Genomic DNA, 12565 nt, shown 5'->3' with positions numbered 1-12565 from the left:
AAGGGGCATTATGTAGTTTTTTCTCTGAATTTTAATATTTATAATATTAATGAGGTAAAATTACAAACTAAGAAATCTGTATTTTTTTCATAACTGATAGCTGAATAAACAAGCTGTTCTCAGAGGAAAGTATGGTCCTCTTACAGGAGAGTTTGTTTATTTGGTTACTTTATACTTGACTTCTTCCCCCAAAAAAACTACAGAGTGCACCTTTAAGTAATTGCTCCAATACAACAAGTAAACATCCTGTATTCCACTTGAGCAGAAATACAGATGTGTCAGAAATATGAAATTCAAACTCATAATTTTAATATTTACAATGTTACTGAGGTAATAATACAAACTCAGAAATATTTGTTGCTCCATAAGTGAATAAACGAGCTGTTCTCAGAGGAAAATAAGGTCCCTGAACACTATTTGAGGCTAGAAAGGTGGCGGGGTCCGCCACATGTAAACAACCTAAGGTCAGTTTGTTTAGTCAGTTTGAAAACAAAGAGAGTTTGTTTATCGAGTTTGTTTAGACAGAAAAAAATCAGCCAATGAAGATCGATCACTTCTGATTAAAACTGCACAGTGCTCCTTTAATTTAAAGATGGCAGGGTCCGCCACATGTAAACAAAGTAAAACAGTATGACATTGTGTCGAGTGCACCTTTAAGTAAAACGTACCAATATAACAAGTACAGACAGGTTTCCTCTTTAGTCTTTCAGTGTATTGATAGTATTACAGAATTATTATTATTGATGCATTCAAATGTAATCAGTATTTTAAAGGTGCACTGTGTAGTTTTGGGGAAGAAATCTTTAAAGTGACTCAGAAGAAAGTTAAGAACTTTATTAGCATTTGTTTTGGAAGTGAGTGACAGAGAGACCGAGGGATGGATCGCGATGAGCTGATGTGTTTATACCTGATAAATGTGATTGGACCTGAGCACAGGTGTTAATAATACCTATATAACAACAGCAGACTGATCGCTGATGGTCTCTTTTGCTGTTACAGCTCATTAATAATCATCAGAGGAATCACAAACTGTTTCATAAACACTTAAACGCTCCTCGTAGTCACTTTAATCAGAAGAGAAAGATCTTTATCGACTGATATATTAATATAATAATATATTACATATGATGTAATAATGATGTCATATAGCAAAAGTGACCTGTTTTTATTAAAGGGGCATTATGTAGTTTTGGAGAAGAGATTAAACCCCAGAATGTATTGAATATTTGAATGAATAATCATCCAAACCCGAAATACATTTTCTTTTTGGTTTTCCATAACTAAAATAAGGTCCAAATGTCTCTGAAGTTGAAATGATGGTCCTGGAGCAACACTACTTGTGTTTCATGAACAAATCCAAAATGAAATCAAATCACAAACTGCACAGTGAACGACGTCCGCTGTCCTCAGATCCTCGATTCCACCGAGGAAAACTTGTCACACTGAGAAAAAAAACCTTTTAACAGGGGGAAGAAAAGATGGAAGAGCCACAGAGGAGAGATCACACTCTCAGGACGGAAAGACATATAATAGTTGTTGCATGTGTCACAATTTATAACACAATAATATCAGATAAAACTGTCCGCTATAGAAGAAACAGCGTGGACGGATAGACGACTATCACACACATATTTTCAGACCTTTTTATTTGTTGCATTCTGTTTCAGTCTCTTTACAGCCATTCATCGTTTATACAACATGCCAATAGTTCTCACAGCCTTTTACATTCCTCCTCTTCTCTGCAGACACATTGTGTAGGAGGAGATGATATCTGAAGATCTGATTAAGATCTGAAGCAGCAGCTCCACGTCTCCTTCTATGAATCAAGTCCTCCCCTTGACCTCGGTTCATTTACCGATGTGAAATATGTAAATACAAACCTCTTCCTGCTCGTTGTATGATGTCACCTTGGATTTATAAAAGCAGAAGTGCTTTTCAGGCTGAACGGGGGAACGGCATCAGCAGCAGCGTCAACACAAAGTGAATAACAGTTCATAGTGAGTCCTCTCTGCTGTCAGGCCCTGCAGGGAAAAACAGATAATCGTGCAAAAGCCTCTCTTCACAAACTGCATGAAATCAACCACCTTCACATCACAACCTCACTCTGCTTTGTCTGCCAGTTTGAATTATCTAATGAGCAGTTGTCTGCAGCACACAGATACGCAGCCCGACGGGAAGGAGTGGGTTATGTGTCGACGCCGGCCGGAGAACGAGGCCTGATGTGTGCTGTGGAATAAAAGCTGGATCCTGAGTTTCATCACATTGTGGTGTGAGTGAGCTGTGACAGTTCTGATGGCGCTCAGAATGGTGGGGCCGTTCTCATCGCCGGGTGACTGATGTTGTCACGGGCTGCCAGGTAGACTGAGAAATAGAGGCTTCATGGATCATACAGTCAGTCTGCGAGCCTGACGCTGTGCACTGCAGCTCATCCGCACCTCGCTCCTAGTCTCACAGCACGACACTGCGTTTCTGTTTGACCGATTTAATTTTGCAGAATCATTCAGAGTCGGCTGCATGTGGGAGAATTTGTGCAGCGTTTACCGCCAGCGCGCTGCTGGAACTTGTGTTTTTTGATGATAAGGGCCAGGGAGGAGGCTGTACCTCTGAGCCACTGTTTCCCAGATAAGACGTGAATTTTGCCTTCAGACGGACTCGTCTGCTCATCTGCTGCGCCGAGATCGAGATCAATCCTAATGATATGGAAAATGTATATTTCTCTCCTCTCTTGCTGGGTCTGCTGTGTATACTGAGAGGAGACGTTATGTTGCCTGGGGTTAAGTGGGATCTCTCTGACACACAGTGCAATTGGATATAGTAAAAAGTAAGCTCAGATGAAGTCAGTTCATTCTGCTTTTCATTGGAGGGGGAAACTGTATAAACCTTATAAAAAGGGAAAGGGAACCTGAACGGCACTCTGATGAGAGTACATTAAAGGGATATTCCGGTGTAAGTTTAATCCATGGTCTAAATCACCGTGAAACTGTGTTAGACTCCCTCTCGATAGACCAAGTTAGCAGACCGCTAATTTACGGAGTTTTATCAACCTCAGAAACGACCGCACGACAACAATACACTGCAGTAAATGGATCCAAATATAAACCGCCACCAAAAAGCCACAAATAATGCTCAGAACAGCACCAAACTTCAGCAACAGTACAAATAGGGTCTCAGCACATAGTCCGGGGCATCTAACCTCCGCTAGCTTAGCTGGATTTCTACTGAAAAGCTGACTAAATTTACCACTCTTCTGCAGCAGCTTCCTGTTGACGGGAAGTCCCGACGAGTCGATTACCGAGTGCAGTAGAGTTCCGCGGCTCATGGATGAAAATGTATGATTATGACTCCATGGAAAAGCAATCAAAGTTCATATGTGTCTTACCTGCCAGTTTATAACAGTTATTATCGAGAGCGGACAGGGAAAAGAACGGAATTGAGCATTTCTAACTGCACTCGGTAATCGTCGCGTCGGGACTTCCCCGACCCGGAAGCTGATGGAGGAGAGTTGAAATCTGTTTTTAGCTTCACAATAGAAATCCAGCTAAGCTAGTGGAGGTTAGATGCCCCGGACTATGTGCTGAGACCCTATTTGTACTGTTGCTGAAGTTTGGTGCTGTTCTGAGCATTATTTGTGGCTTTTTGCTGGCGGTTTATATTTGGATCCATTTACTGCAGTGTATTGTTGTCGTGCGGTCGTTTCTGAGGTTGATGAAACTCTGTAAATTAGCGGTCTGCTAACTTGATCTCTCGAGAGGGAGTCTAACACAGTTTCACGGTAATTTAGACCATGGATTAAACTTACACCGGAATATCCCTTTAGGAAACACATACAGTATGAATCCAAACAGTCCTGCTCAGTGTAAAGACAAACAGGAAATGGGCTGGAAGAGGAGCAGCTATGACTACCAACAGAGTCAACAGAGCGCTTTGTCAACACTCGTACACACAGTCACTTGGAATGAAAAGCTTAACCACATTATTTAAGGAGACGTGAAATGTTGGTGTGCATCAAACAAAGAAACGCTCTCCTCCAGAACATATGTTTGTCCTCGCTCCAGCTAATGGTTCCACACAGTAATCATGTAAATGCACTTGGTTACTTTCCACCGATATGTGCGTATAAATGTGTAAACTAGAGACAAAAATAAAGCATAGCATGTGATCATAATCTCTATTTCCACATTCGACTCCACAACACGAGCTATATTCCCCTGCAGAGGGGAAGTTACCGTCACTCCCTGATCTGGTGCTTTGACCTCGATGTTACCTTGCGAGGGAGTGACCGAGGTCGGAGCCTCAGACGCCACATTATCGACGCCTCGCATCGCAATCTGCATTCACATAATTCACTCTGTGTGAGTCGGCGATGACGATGGATGGAACACTAATTCATGGATAAATCCTCCACGGCACGGTGCACAATAACTAGCGTTTACACAAAGCTGAGATCTTTCAACTGTACATTTATTTCCAAAAAAGGCTGCATATACATTTGCAAATTCTACTGTACAGAAAAAACATCCAAAATGTCCATAATTATAGATACAATATACCACAAAGCTGCCCTGGCGTTACCAAACATAGATGTTCAGCACTAGAAAAGCTCTGCAGCCTATTTCAATATTATAATCTTAAATACTTTTTCAACTAATACCTTTAAATGTATGTCAGTATGATTAATTGTTTCGTTGTTTTTTTTTTTTTGTCATCCCCATCTGTAGCTTTACAACATTCACCATTTACAGTAGTTAAACAAGGCACAAGAATAGTGATATGAAGCCGAAGGCCATGCGTGAAGCAAAGAAGAGCATGAGACCGAACAACTCAGGTGACAGAAAAATCATGTTGACTCGACAGTGAAGCTTTTTTTTTTTTAATCTCATGAAACAGGGTTTAGTCTTACACCAAAAAACATTATACAGAGCGAGAATATGTCCGTGTATGAGCTGGAAACACATCCGGGGTGAGCGTGAACGTTGAGTGTGATGAGTGTACGGCACAGACGGGTCGCTCTCGAACGCAACACAAGCCACCGCTAAGCGTCACGAAAAAGCACACGTTTCCATTTTTTATTTATATATTTTTTTTTGACATTCTTTGCTTTTGCAGGGATGGAAAAAACAGGAGAATCCAGTTAAGTCACATTTAAGGATCAATCAACAAAAAAAAAAAAAAAAGCAAAAAAAAAAAGATTACCTGTCACTTTCTTCACTTACCAGCTTAAATCACAAGATAAAGAAGAGTATAATTTGATGCATAGAGATGATGCAGAGAAATAATTTTAAAAAAAAGAAGAGTTCTTTTATTATAGCAGGATGAAACCAGTCACATCATATTCGGTCGAAAATAGTTACTCATGTGTCCAAAGACACCGAATTCCTGATAAACCAGTGAGGAACATGTTCAGACAAATGTGCAGTTAATTAATCTTAAAAACAGTCGACGTGATTTAAAGGATATATCCACCAATTTTCCACATTTAAGTGTATTTACAGGTCAAGTTGCTCGACTAGTGGAGCGCTTTTTTCCAAAATCTGGTGCCTACATTACCCACAATGCAACTTGGAGGCAATTTATAAGATGACATGCAGCGTTTCACTACCTGTTTCACACACACAGTAGTTCTCCTCACTGACTTGTGAACGCACTTCAATGTGGATAATTCAGTGGAGTCGCCCTTTAAAGTTGAAGATTATGGGCCTGTAGACAAGAAGAGGGAATTGTGGGTCGAGTTTATTGAGCCGATACCGAAAATCTGAGGTTAATCACGTAGATCAGTCGTCATAATTGGAGCATCCCAGTCGCCTGAATGAAATGTTGGTATTTTACGTTTCTGTCACATGTAGCATATCCACATTTCTATGTTGCATTCACGTACGATGAAAGTGTTTTTATTCTAACGGGGAGGAGGGGGCGGGGCCAGCGGATCAAACCATTCTGAGGCGGGGGTCACAATCTTTAAATATAGGTGTAACATAGGTGTAGTTTGCGGGGAGGCAGCGGGGCGTCGACCCCCTCTAAAGGTTAAAAATTGTCACTACATTGAGTCTAAAGTGTAATTAAAATATCTTAAAGAGATTTTATAAAATATAAACGATGAATGTAAAAAATAAATTAGATTTCTTGGATGTTTGGTTTTGTAATAAGTTCATTTTTGAGCCGCTGTGTGTCTCGTTGCGTGACGAGTTCCCTCGTTTAGGCGTCAGTGATTCAGCTCGTAATCTCTCTGTTACAGTATGAGCAGTGTTCTTTGGGTGAGTGTGCATATTAATCATGTGTGAAAGACAAAAAAACATTCAGAAAATATTCAGAAAAACACACTTCATGCTCCTTTGTTGCTGTAAAGGCCCAATTTGGTCCTATTGTCTATCAGGGCCAGTCATAGTTTTCCAGCTCCATGCTTGAGACGGTGTTTCAAAAACTGTACGCGTGAAAAGCTCCCGGATATTTTTAACGAGGAGTCGGGATTTTTCCAGCCGTGTTTGTGGCAGCAGAAGCAGGTACGTGATCTTATCCAGTCACTGACGAAGTGCATCTACAACTCTGTCACGACAGAAAACTGAAAACTAAACCTGAAGAAATGTAAAGTCGCAACATAACGACACGTAAAGGTTTTCAACGTGTCCGACAGTGCTGATATTTATTCTGGCAGTTGGGTCGACTTGGATAAGAAACAGTCCAAAAGTCCCCACATTTATTGATTTTTTCGCTGCTTTTGATTTATGAAATTAATTCGTGTGAGATTGGAGGAACAATTTGAGACGTGTGGGCGCTGCAACAAACAACACACAATCCCAATCAGCGCTTTCATTCGCAGCACGAATGACTCATAACTGTATTGTTTGTTGGTGGTTCCAGGTACGCTGATGTGGTCGGCTCACTTCCTGACTTGCGTGTATCGTGAGACATTGTGAAACTCGGAGAATCAAACCGCACAGTTCACCGACAACGCAGCGTCTGAGTCACTACTGTAGGGAACGAACGAGGGAAGCGTCTCTGTGATGTAAAATGAGCTTCTTTCTGTTTATTTGTTGCAATAATGATGTAAAAGAGCAGAAAGTAGCTGCAGTTCTCGGTGTTTTAGTTCATGTAGCTGCATTTGTGACCTCAGAGATCAGTTTACAGTTCATGTGGAGGCAGCGCAGTCAGTGTTATCTGTATTTATGTGTATTGAAACAGATTTAATTAGTTCTGTCAGATTATTTTTATATATTTATATATTTATAGACCGTCCTTGACACACTGGCTGCAGCTCTGAGGTTAAAGGAGCATTCTGTGGTTTTGGAGAAGAAGTTTTAACCAGAAGAGAAAAAAATCTTCATCTACAAACTCTTTTTTGTTCTCATGACTGAATAAACTGAATAAACAAACTGACCTTGAGGGACAACACAGTTTATACTCTTTACCTTTGTTTATATGTGGCGGACCCTGCCACCTTTTCCACCTTCAAACGGTGTTCTGGGACTCTGAGTTTGTGTTAGTACCTCATTAATATTGTAAATATTCAAATTCTGAGTTTGAATTTCTTCTACTTAAACTACACAGTGCTCTCTTTAAATGTTTTTAAACTAGAACAGATTTCCTTAATCTTGGTGGCTTCTTCTTCCCTCTGACACACACACACACACACACACACACACACACACACACACACTCACACACATATTTGTTTTTTGTACAATATGCAAACTCCCGGTCCGAGTGCAACACGACCTCCGGAGCCATAAAAATGTCAGTGTGTGTGTGTGTGTGTGTGTGTGTGTGCGAGTGCGTTGGAGGTGGTCGAGGGCGTCTGGCTGTGTCGCGGCCCGATACGAAGGTCTACTTGACAGTTGTTAATGGTGGGAATTGGGCGATAAGATGCAGGGATACGCTCCCCGCGGTGCCAGGAAATGATGTTTTACAGCTCCGTGCGTCTCTATCTCTCGCTGGAGGAAACTGTAATGAACTGTAATGCCACGGTTGGAAATCTCACTCTGCCACATTACACCACAACCACCTCTTTTTTTTTTTTTCCCTGTATCACACATGGGGAAGTCACCCTCCTCCCGACCGCGCCGTCCTTCAAGATCAGACTGGCAGACACTGAATTTCTTATTTTCTTAAATGATTTTCTGTGTAAATGATCACACCGCACGTCTAATTTGAGGCACCGAACTTCTACATAGACTGGATTTTTTAGATTTTTCTTCTTTAAGAGATGAAAATGGGGCTGAATTTAAAGATACTTGGCTTTTTGAAAGTTCACAATCACAACATTTAAGCAATCAGCAGCTTCCTTTTTTAAAAAATATAGTATTGGACGCCAAAAAAGTAGCTTTCTAAGTCCTCATTCGTTCGTTGACACGGGGATATGGTGTAGGAGCGAGAGGGGGGAAAGAAACTAGAGATGACGCCACAGGTGTATTTCATTATTTGCATATAAGAGATTCTATGCAAATATGCTGGGGAAAATGAGGGGAGGACGGCAGGGACGGTCCTGGAGGAAGAAAGGAACTTCCCGTCTCTTCCAAGACAAACTCAGAAACTACAACTCCTCCTCCATCACCACTCGCCCTCTACGCTGGAATAATGAACATACACAGGTCCAGATTTAACTTCAAATAAGGAGCAAATAAATTAAACATTAACTTAAAACCCAAGTGGAAAGGCAGGAAAAAGATTTACAGTCCATCCTCGGACAGATTCTTAAACGAGAGGGGGGGGGGGAGTTGGTGGATCCACAGCAGGTACCGGCTCACCTCGACCTGTTGTGATTGGTCGGCATGTTGACCACTCGCACCGTCCACTCATAGACAACCTGACGACCTCCCAGCGCTCCGTCCACAGCGTGTCGTCCATCACCGGCCGTGCACGTACACAGATATATGCCTCAGTTTGTCAGTGTTTTTCTCTCTCTCGCGGTCTCTTTCCCGCTCAGCCTGTATATTCAGGAGCAGCAGAGTCCTCCGTCTTCTGATTTGTCAGTTTCCCCGTTCCGCACAGACTGCCCGCTTGTATGTGATTGAAGTCGGACTCTGGCTCGTCCTGGTCCTTGGGGGAGCTTTTGGAGTGGATCTTGCCAATCTCCTCGAGGGCGCTGGCTAGAGAGTCAAGGTCAGCAGTGTCCTGGTGGCGAGCCTCCCACAGGCTCAGTATGACCGCCGACGGACTCTGCTGCTTTGCAAAATAACCCAGGTTTCTGCAGAGGAGCACACAGAGCTGGATTAATGAACGACACGGGGGAGAGGTCAGTCTCAGGGACAGAAGACAGGGGACATTCAGAAATGGACTTGCATTATCTTGTGAATAAATCTGCGAATAATTAAAATGTTTTATTTAATTTCCTTCGAGGGTTCAGATCGATGATGACGCACAGAAAAACAAGACCAGCGCTCATGAAACCTCAGACCTTAAAGGATCAGACTCGTGTTGTTCCATCGGTTTCTTTTTCACAACAAATCCCGTTAAAAAAAAAAGCCAGCAATCTGTACATTTCCTGAACAGTCCGTGGCATCGTTAGCCCACCAGCTCTCACTGAAACTCTTTAAAACAACTGACAAATATATACTTTTAATTAAACAGAGAAAAGAATACAGCTGGTCACTGTGAAAGAGAGAGCAGTGAATTTTTTGGGGACTATTTTCTGCAGGGGATTCATCCACATTTGGTGCCCTGGTGAGCATTTGTGGCAGCAGGTTGGTGCCAGACTCACACACAACAATACATGTTAATAGATGTGTTCGTGAGGGATTTGTTGACAGTAAGAAAACGCATAGAACATCAACAGCCTTATCCATTAAAGGGATATTCCGGTGTAAGTTTAATCCATGGTCTAAATCACCGTGAAACTGTGTTAGACTCCCTCTCGAGAGATCAAGTTAGCAGACCGCTAATTTACGGAGTTTTATCAACCTCAGAAACGACCGCACGACAACAATACACTGCAGTAAATGGATCCAAATATAAACCGCCACCAAAAAGCCACAAATAATGCTCAGAACAGCACCAAACTTCAGCAACAGTACAAATAGGGTCTCAGCACATAGTCCGGGGCATCTAACCTCCGCTAGCTTAGCTGGATTTCTATTGTGAAGCTAAAAACAGATTTCAACTCTCCTCCATCAGCTTCCGGGTCGGGGAAGTCCCGACGCGACGATTACCGAGTGCGGTTAGAAATGCTCAATTCCGTTCTTTTCCCTGTCCGCTCTCGATAATAACTGTTATAAACTGGCAGGTAAGACACATATGAACTTTGATTGCTTTTCCATGGAGTCATAATCATACATTTTCATCCATGAGCCGCGGAACTCTACTGCACTCGGTAATCGACTCGTCGGGACTTCCCGTCAACAGGAAGCTGCTGCAGAAGAGTGGTAAATTTAGTCAGCTTTTCAGTAGAAATCCAGCTAAGCTAGCGGAGGTTAGATGCCCCGGACTATGTGCTGAGACCCTATTTGTACTGCTGCTGAAGTTTGGTGCTGTTCTGAGCATTATTTGTGGCTTTTTGGTGGCGGTTTATATTTGGATCCATTTACTGCAGTGTATTGTTGTCGTGCGGTCGTTTCTGAGGTTGATAAAACTCTGTAAATTAGCGGTCTGCTAACTTGATCTCTCGAGAGGGAGTCTAACACAGTTTCACGGTGTGTTAGACCATGGATTAAACTTACACTGGAATATCCCTTTAATGGGGTCAGTGATGATATTCAGTAAATATGATAATAAGTGGGTCACGTGCAAGAAAATCACCGCTTCAAACATCCTACAAGTCAAGGAAAAATAAGACATGCTGCTGTTTCTTTTGACTATTGTCTGATCATATCTAAACTGCAGTCGCACTTTTTCCCATCACAAAAAATACATCTATCTGTCTCCTAACAACCCTCTCTATCATCATCTATTTATGTCTCTTTAAATCTGCCTGATGCTGAAAAATTAATACTGCACAAACTTTCCCGCAGCAGTAAAACCAAAACACAATACTACCTTTAAAGACTATTAAAACTATAATCAAGAATAAATTACGCTCACAAAAGATTTTAAGTTATTACTGGCAGACACAGTTTGGATTGGATTTTAATTCTCAGGTGCTGCCAGAATTAAAGATGCCAATAAACAAAAAAGCCTTCATGTGTCATGCGGCGTCGGGTCCAGTTGGGGGCAGTGTTCCTCTGCCGCTCTCTGCTGCTTTCAGAGAGGGAATCAAAAAACATTGAGCAACATAAAAGGCTGCAGCCATTGGTCACATCAGGCTCAGTTCAAAGCAGCCCAACTTGGAGAGGAAAAGCTTATCTGGATAATTTGGAATCCCAAAGGACTCTTAGACAACGGCATCTCATGAATCATGCACTTAACTGGAGATTATAGCCGCCACGCGCTCAGAAAGGACAGACAACAACCGGATCGGGTAAATATTAGCTGTGGTCGTGTCTCATCATAAATGCATATTTGATTATCAAAGGACAAACAAGTGATAAATAAGTAATCCGTGATAGCATTTATGTTTGACTGACTGATGAGATATTGACAGGAATGTAAGAGACGCATATAAAACCGTTATTTAAAGGAGCACGCTGTAGTTTTTTGGGGGGGGAAGAAATGTTAATCAGAAGAGAAAAATCTTCACAAATTGATTTCTTCAAACTAAATAAACAAAGTCAAACTGTTCTGGGACTATTTCTTCCTCTGAGAACAGCTCGTTAAAAATATTTCTGAGTTTGAATTTTCTTCTCTTAAACGACGCACTGCCCCTTTAAAGGATATTGTATAATAAGGCCAGCACAAATCCATATTGCACATTACAAGCTACAGCACTGGAGAGACGGGATAATTACACATGTGCTGCACAGGTCTGATTAATTAATGAGGAATAAAAGATACATGCACATAACGCCACATGCATGAGATTAACAGCGCTCACAGGATTGTTGTTATTCTCCACAGCGTGCACTCACAGTCAGGCTGCTACAGAAAAAGGATTCACACACACACACACACACGCGTCATGCAGTCTCAGAGAGGATGCACATCACTCGCTCACCGATCTAAGTGGAGTTTCTGGGCTAAGAGCTGCCAGTCCTTGCCCTTGGCATTGGCAGTGTCGAAGGTGGCACAGATCCTCTGGCGGATGGACAAGGGGATTTTGAAGGCCTTGGGCCCCGTCTGGGACGTGATGGTGCAGTCCGTCTGCATAAAAAATGGAACGGACTCCTTTTCAGTCTGGGGGAACGGAACAGAAACAGACAGCGATCAGACTCGGGTCAGAACAGATTAGCAAATGTCACTTTGCTTCAGCTTGAAGCGGGCTGGATGGAGCAGATGAGTTGGACTTACTGGAGGACGACGCAGATGGTTGTTTTACATTTTGCAGCATCGCTACATAGACTGCACACAGACATCTGGAAGCCTTTTTACTTATTTGCCACCGTGCATGTCACACAGTTGCCTCCACTACTAACAGCCCAGAGTGTCACATTCTGTTGGAAAGTGTTGGTGACATAAAGGCTCGGTGAAAAAACTCAACATCTGAAATCTTAGACGGTTAAATGTGGGTCGGAGGAGATAATTACTGAAGAAACTGTGTTGCATC

General features: G+C 42.1%; 1 protein-coding gene across 4 annotated transcripts in view; it reads right to left on the bottom strand.

The window, feature by feature from the left end:
* Positions 1-4440: 4440 nt before the first annotated feature.
* unc5db (unc-5 netrin receptor Db) overlaps positions 4441-12565 on the bottom strand; it is a 171429-nt gene continuing 163304 nt past the window's right edge. For all 4 annotated transcript variants that reach the window (XM_030417921.1, XM_030417922.1, XM_030417923.1 and 1 more), the window contains 2 exons: positions 12017-12195; positions 4441-9178 (listed from right to left, as the gene is read on the bottom strand). In XM_030417921.1, coding sequence (XP_030273781.1) covers positions 8914-9178; positions 12017-12195 — 444 coding nt within the window. In that variant the 3' untranslated portion in view covers positions 4441-8913. The remainder of the gene's footprint in view (positions 9179-12016; positions 12196-12565) is intronic.

The sequence above is a fragment of the Sparus aurata genome, chromosome 5 (genome assembly GCF_900880675.1).
Source record: "Sparus aurata chromosome 5, fSpaAur1.1, whole genome shotgun sequence".
NCBI classification, from domain to species: domain Eukaryota; kingdom Metazoa; phylum Chordata; class Actinopteri; order Spariformes; family Sparidae; genus Sparus; species Sparus aurata.
The sequence above is the reverse complement of the archived record's forward strand: the minus strand, read 5'-3'. Positions and strand labels throughout refer to the sequence as shown.